General features: G+C 40.5%; 1 protein-coding gene across 1 annotated transcript; it reads right to left on the bottom strand.

The window, feature by feature from the left end:
• Positions 1-3,386: 3,386 nt before the first annotated feature.
• LOC106011327 lies at positions 3,387-5,753 on the bottom strand. Its single transcript, XM_013080526.2, has 2 exons — positions 5,676-5,753; positions 3,387-3,852 (listed from the first exon to the last, which is right to left on the bottom strand). Exons 1-2 carry the CDS (start codon positions 5,686-5,688, stop codon positions 3,416-3,418), a joined length of 450 nt encoding a protein of 149 aa, XP_012935980.1. The 5' UTR covers positions 5,689-5,753; the 3' UTR covers positions 3,387-3,415.
• Between the last annotated feature and the right edge of the window lie 1,682 nt (positions 5,754-7,435).

Below are 7,435 nucleotides of genomic sequence, written 5' to 3'. Positions count from 1 at the left end.
TTTATATTGAGAAAACGAAGGCTGAACAGACGTGTTACTGGATTCACAAAATATACTAACGTCGTAGTAAATATGGTGAATATCATCATTTAATGGAGCAAGCCTTTTTGTATCGTGTGCAAGTGAGTACACACACCGAGTGGGGGGTTTTGGGTGACTGAAGGTGCGAGAAATTTTAGTGCTGCGTTAAAATTCAGTCACTGACCTTTTTGGGGGCTTGGAGGGGACTAGCCTCAAAAAGAGGTTGGTGGCTCTACTCTGTCGCTTGCAACGCTTTTCCTGTAAATCAAACCTGCCGCTCCCCAAATTGGGCCCAGGCGAGAAAAAGGTGCTGGAAGGTGACTCCACTCCGCACGTTAAGGCTAGGTGTCCACAACTTAGGCTCCTCATCTTAAAATGTTGGTATAGAAACGTGCAGGTCGTCTTTACCCATACTTTCTATGCAAAATGGCGCTGACATGAAAACGCACAATCTGTCTTTAGCAGTGGTAAAAAGGAAATATCTCTCCAATTATCGTCGTTATTGGAATCATCCAAAATGTCGTCACCTCACCAGACCAGGAGAATTTCGTACCCTACCCAAGATAGTCTACGATGAAGAAAAATGCATAGACTATCTTCCGAGGTGAGCTTATCTATCGTTATCTACGGATGAAGAAAGCTACATTTGATTTTCTTCTGACGACGTGCTTTTCTGGATTAAAAAGAAATATGAACAAGCCCTGGCTTAACTGTTTTTTTTCCCTTGGTCATTAATCCCATCAACATCATCATCATCATCATCATCACCGTCACAGTCACTGTCACCGTCACCGCCAACAGCAGCATCAGCAGCAGAAGCAGCAGCAGAAGCAGCAGCAGTAATATCCATACCATTAGTCACACTCTTTATCTTTAAAAACCCAGTTAACAATTGATGAATATAGCGATAGGCTAACGAGAACAGCATGTACTGATTTCAGAGTAGTATGATGAGCCACACTGTATCAATATAACACACCCGGCTTTCCGCACAACCCGTAAAGCGTTCGGCATGTTTGATGCACAAAAGTGAGGAGCGGTGAGGAGCTGAGCGGAGCGGAGGCTGTGGACAAGCGCTCTTAGTCTTCGTTTGTATATCCTATGACTATCCCGAGCGTCCGTGTGTAAAAGTCAGGTTCCGCAGCTTTTTTTGCTCAACAAAGACAGGATTTCACGCGTGTTTAATAGGTGCCCTGGTGCGGTTTGTTCCTCTTTTACTCTCAAATATCTATTATTCGTTGCGAGCCCCGTAAAACCTCCACTAAAAGAAAACAAACAATATCTATCATTCCTGTCTACTTCTTTTTTTCCTTGTCCGTGACTCTCTAGTGAAACCTCTAATCTTCGGCGCTTATATAACCTTATTGTGTTGTCTGTGCCGTAAAACTTGTATTTATACAAAATGACTCGCGTGCCGGGAAATCAATTTTATAAGATCACCTCCTTCCTTCTGTTTTCCACTCGGCCCAGGTAAGCCCTGTTAGGTAGTATCAACATAGCTGGTCACCAGTGAGCCAGATTGTCTTAGTAAAAGCATGATAGTGCGTACTGTATTCTTACAGCACCCAAGCTCAAACTGACTCCACGGCCTTAAGTTTTGAACTGATAAACCCCACAGTACAACACTCTCCAGTTTGGATCTCATTTAGGCCCCCTACACATATACGTTCCAAACTGCCGATTCGGAATGGAAAGGCAAACCTGGAGGCGGAACGGCATAATAATATGTGGACGAAAAAATTCAAGAAAAAAAGTTAAACCGGAAGGCCGAACCGGCAGTTTCAACTTGTGGATTTTCTGACTACAGTTCAGCGCGTTCCGTCGACAACAGCCTTTGTGTGACGTCGCGGGCTTAGCGGTAGCCGGCTTATCTTGTCACTGCCAATATCTTCAAAATGATTTACCGAACATAAAATCTGATTACATGTTTTAGACGAGCGATCCATTTTTATGGCAAAATCCGAGCAGAATTTATGTTTTTTCAATGATTAAAGAGAAAACAAAATTCTTCTTCACAAGCAGCACATAAATTGCAAGCAAATGGTCATTGTCAGTACACTCGCTGCAGTTAAACCATGCGTGATGTCTATGACGCGCCGACCCATCGAATGGCGGTTTTGCGCGACAGTTCAAACCCCGGTTTCCATTCAGGTTAAAACCGCCTGGTACAAGTGTATGACCCCTTAGGAGCATGCAGTCTTTCCAGTTCGAACATTATAATTCGATGCAGGAACGGCATAATGGAAGCAATAATTATTATGAGTGAGGTCCTTTCGCTGGTCAAGAGCCTTAATGTGGAAACTCCAAAATGTTGAAAATAGGGTTGTTACTTTCTTTTAAAAAACAAAGAGCCATTCTTTACCGCAAAATTAATGTAAATCCCAAATTCGAGTCGTAAAGCTGAGTTTTGTAAAGCAAAATTGTCCATCACCGTTGTGAGCAAAATTGTGGTATGTCACATTATTTTCTTGCTTTTTTATTGAAATGAAAAATCGATCCTTGCTTTCACAATCATCTATCAAGTATAGCCTCTTCTTATAAATCTAGATCACTCGTCATGCCCTTCTTTATATATCCCCCCTCCCCCCCGGGGTAGTGCCACTGGCTGTAGTGTCTTTAGGTCATTCCCAAAGGGGGGACATTTCTCGTTCAAGCACAGTAAAATTGTAATGGGCTGATTCATGTCACGCTCATAACTGTGCCTGATCTACAACAGGGAACTGCTGCTTTTTCTTTCCTGATCCTTGCTATTGTCATTTTCCTCTACTTCTTTTGTATGTTTGTCACTCTCTTGTGGCCTGCTATTTTGGGGTGCCTTGATAGTCGAAGCAGACTTTGTGCTGTTGAAGCTAGAGAGGTGATCAGAGTAAATCTGATTCCCTGTAAAGACTTCTCTGTTGACACTCACCCCTTGGCGCTCATATGACCTTATGCAGTTGCGAGCGCCGTAAAACCCTCAACTATATAATATAATTTTCTTTATATAATAATAATTTTGTTTAATATGAATTAGAGAAAATGTTAATTTTGAATTTTTAAAATATCTGCACTTTTGAGTCGCTTGATGCGAAATTTCTCAAACTGATGATTTTGGAGTTACAGCATTATTGCTCTAGGCCAGCCGTTTGTTCTTTTGAGTTCAAAGATTATAATGTTTCAGTGAACGTTAAAAGATTATTTACAGATCCATGTACGGCAGACGTTTGCTGTTTGCTTGCGCAAGTTTGTTATACTCATTCGCACACACACACACACACACACACACACACACACACACACACACACACACACACACACACACACACGGCGCCCGCGCGCAAACACACAAACACACACATAAGCAAATAAACAAGCATGATGCACACAAATTATACACCCAAGCAAACAACGGGATTTATTGCAGACCTGGCAAGCCAATATTCAGGGACTTCACCAAACCACCAAGAGACTGCTGCAGGAGCTGTTGGATGTTGGAGATGATAGACTGACCGGCGCAGATGGCAGGGCAGGAAGACACACAGAGAGTGATCTGGGACTTGCAGAGGATGCCGAGGACCGGGTTGCCAGCACCCATTTGGCACTGACTAAGGAGGCTTTGACAGTTGGCAGTGCATCCTTCGAAACAATCGCAGGACGAGTCACACTGGGCACTGCAAGCTGCAACGTTGGACGCACAGGTGACCACTGGGGGTACGTCCACACATCCTTTGGCGATAGTGTCGCAGAAAAACTGGCACCCGGCTCTGCAGTTTTGCCCTTGTCCAGCTGGAGCGGGATCTTGGGCCATGGAGAAGCCAGCAAGGAGAACTATGGCGAGAGCCACTGTTGGAGCTGAGGGGGAAAGAAGGTTATTTTTGTTTGTTTTGATAAGTATTTTACGGCAGTCGCAACTGCACATGGTTAAATGAGCGTGCAGGACACATTAAGAATGTTACAGTGTGGTAGGAATCAATTTTGAATTTTGTCTAGGTGGCGGCCGAAGCCTAGTTTTATCGATTTTAAGGCCACTGATTGATCTTGGGCCTCTTGAATGAGAGGCGAACACGTACCTCTAGACCAAGAGAGGCCCCAAAGAAGGTTAATTGCGTTTTTAGTGTGTTTGAGTTTAAGATTAAGATCCTACTGAGTATAGATAATAAGTAATATTACTTTATAGTGGTGCCTACCTCTCCAACCTTCTGCCCGACCCCTCCCTCCCCCCACACCCCAGCTCCCTGAACATCAGAGCAAGGAACTGGGAACGCTGGTTTTTCACAGGAAGTGGGCAAAGAAAGAACCCTTTATGCTCGAACTTCCACCCTTCTCATCAGTTCAGTTTATATTAGAACACGAAAAGGTGAAACACAATAATGTTTGGAAGTCCTTCACTACTTAAGCAAGGACGTGTTGGGGAAAACGTTATCGACGTCTGTGGGGTAATCGTTAAGCTCTTCCCCCTTGCATGCATGAGAGTCGAGTTCCATTCCAGAGATGGGTGATATATTATCGAATATCCCGGTCTTTCTTGTATTCCTCTTAGCCGGAGTTGGCCCTGCACAAACAGGCGTGCGAGGTTGAGCCCTGCTTTCTACATGATCTAAATTGTATCGATAGGGGCGTAAAAACACCTGTATTTAGATTAAGTAAATAAAACACTTATTCAGCTTTATTCTACGCATATATGCACTTCCTTTCTAGTTATTTGTAACATTATTTGATGTGTCAGATAGATAAGGGAGGGAATGGTGTTTCTGTGTGTGTGTGTGTGTGGGGGGGGGGTCTTCTTTATGGGGTCAAAGTAGAAAGAGGGGGGGGGGGAGGAGTTCTGTAAGGATCTGTTACACTGTATTTCCTAAATCGGAGAACTCAGCCCAATGATCGGAAGTAAAGGACTTTCAAAATGAAAAAAAAAAATTATTATAAAACGCCTACCTAGGCTTTTTTTTAGAAATCTGAGGGTTTGCATCCCGTTTTAAAGTGCAGTATGTCATGTCTTAAGGGTTTTACATACTATTGGGGACAGTTAAAATGTATGGCCTGCAAGTACGCTGCTGAGACCAAGCGCATTAACTGTTCTGAGAATGGAACCACAGTATAGAGAGCCTGATTTAAGATTATGCACATGTACTGACTTATCTTGGTGACCCCCACCCAACCTTACCTTACATGAAACTACCTTGAGTAAGAGTTAAAGAATAACAAAATTTAAGCTGGATAGGCTTAAATATATGTCCCACTTTACATAGCTTTTATTAACTTAGGTAAAACCTGAATAAAGGTGAATATGATGATGATGGTGATAACAAAGATAATAATAATAAAACAATAGTAGTAGTGAAATAATAATGTTATACTAATAATAATAACAACAATAAAATAACAATAATAACAATAGCAACAAATTATTATTATTATTATTATTATTATTATTATTATTATTATCTAGTATTATTATTATAATTATTATTATTGTATTAATACTATTGATAATATTAATAATACTGATAATATTAATAATACTGATACTAATGACAATGATAATGATAATAAAAATAATAATAATATGCCAGTGCTATAAATAATTTTTACTCGAACTTGAAAGTTCACCAGGACAAGATATGAATGAATAAAAATCATTCTATAGAAAGCAGATGCCTGCACATGCCAAAACTCACTGAAATAGTTCATGATGAGAAGTGACCGATCTGGCTCCGTCTATTTATCTCCTCCTGCACTTACGTGAACCGTTGTGAAAAAATGTGAAACGAGTAAGAGGTATTTATACTACTATCACCACGGTCATTTGAGTAAAGGTGTCCCTTGGCTATCGCGCAGACATGTATTATTGCAGACCTCGATATTTTTGTTGATAACCCACCTGTTTATTATAATTAGATCTGCTTACAAGCCCATGTTTGAGGCAAAATTACGGTAGTAAATTCTACTGCGTGTTGTATAAAAAACAGATAAATTACATCTGTCTCGTGATGCGTAAAACGCGCCAGACTGTTTGTCTCAGAGTTTCATTAAACTAAAAATTAGTATTCATATGAGCCTTTGATAGATCTAACCTACGTATCGATTATTCAAACGTTTTCAAACGCGGGTTTTTTGCTGATCTCAGCAAAATATTATGCAAATATTTTCCTGACAAAGAAATTTGGGAAAATGTTTAAAGTTTCAAACACTTAGCAGCACTTTCACACCGGCTTTGGTTTGCTGAGAAAAATGAGAAAATATCGCACCTCTGAAGATATTCGGATTAATTTTTTTTTCAGCACAGAGCTAGAGTTGCTCTTTAAAAAGTTATATAGCGCTGTATGTATGCATCTGAATATAAAATCATTATTTTTTGTTGTCTTTCTTGTCTTAGATACTATAATATGTAGCAACAGCACACTTGATAAAAACAACTATTGTTGAAGGTTTTAAAGTGTCTTGGAGCTTGAAGCCGTAAAGGAACATTCTGTATTTTTTAAAAATTGACGTACATTATATTCCAAACTCTACTGAAGACCTACGGTAATGGTTGGTCTTGGTACAGTTTTTAAGCATTATGGACTCATCGGCGATGGGAAGGTGTTTTAGAACATTTGGGATGTCGGTTGTTTCAATCCTGACTGTCAGGATTCAAAAGGATACAATATTCATATAGACAGAGGTACCTGGAAAAAAGCCTCCCCAAGGGCAAGAATCAAACCCACATCTTTTACAAGCATCAACAAAGGGCCGAACCTGTATACTACAGACGCCGGTTACACGCCGAAGTTAACAATGATGCTTTGTTTGTATTTTCTGGAAGGACATTATAATTTATGTAGGTGGTTGGCGGGTGCTCTGGTGTGGTCTGCTCCTTCTTTCCTATCAAACATCTATCAACCTTATCCCTCCTTTTTTTGTGTTACTCTCTTGTAACACCTATAATTTTCGGCACTTATATGACCTTATTGTGTTCCAAGTGCCGTGAAACACTTACTAAAACAAACAAGGACATTATATTTCCACGATGGTGTGAGCAGAGAGCATAAATAATATAATATACAGATGAACAATGAAAACTAAAACAAAGGAAGAATGTGGGGAACATGGCTGCGAGACAAGTAGGAGGCTGAAATAAAAAGACCGGATATAATGAAAGCGATCTCTACTTTAAATTTATCAGTACTTAATCCTACATAATTTTCATTTTTCTTTTGCCCTCTTGCACAGCAAGGTGTTGAAGGGGTGATGTAATTATTGGACGTTGGCCGGGTGTGTTGTCTTTCGGATCGTCGTATCATGGTACCTTTGAAGGGATTCGTTTACTCCATCGATCCATCTTTTTCCTCGTCTTCCCTCTGCCTTGAATCCGTCAAATTTCATCGCAAGCCTTTGAGGCTGGCTGTTGTGGTCACATTCTCACTTAATTATTTATCAATATTAATTTGTTTGTTTA

This window comes from Aplysia californica, unplaced genomic scaffold, assembly GCF_000002075.1.
Source record: "Aplysia californica isolate F4 #8 unplaced genomic scaffold, AplCal3.0 scaffold00090, whole genome shotgun sequence".
Lineage (NCBI taxonomy): Eukaryota > Metazoa > Mollusca > Gastropoda > Aplysiida > Aplysiidae > Aplysia > Aplysia californica.
This window is presented reverse-complemented; position numbering and strand designations above follow the sequence as displayed.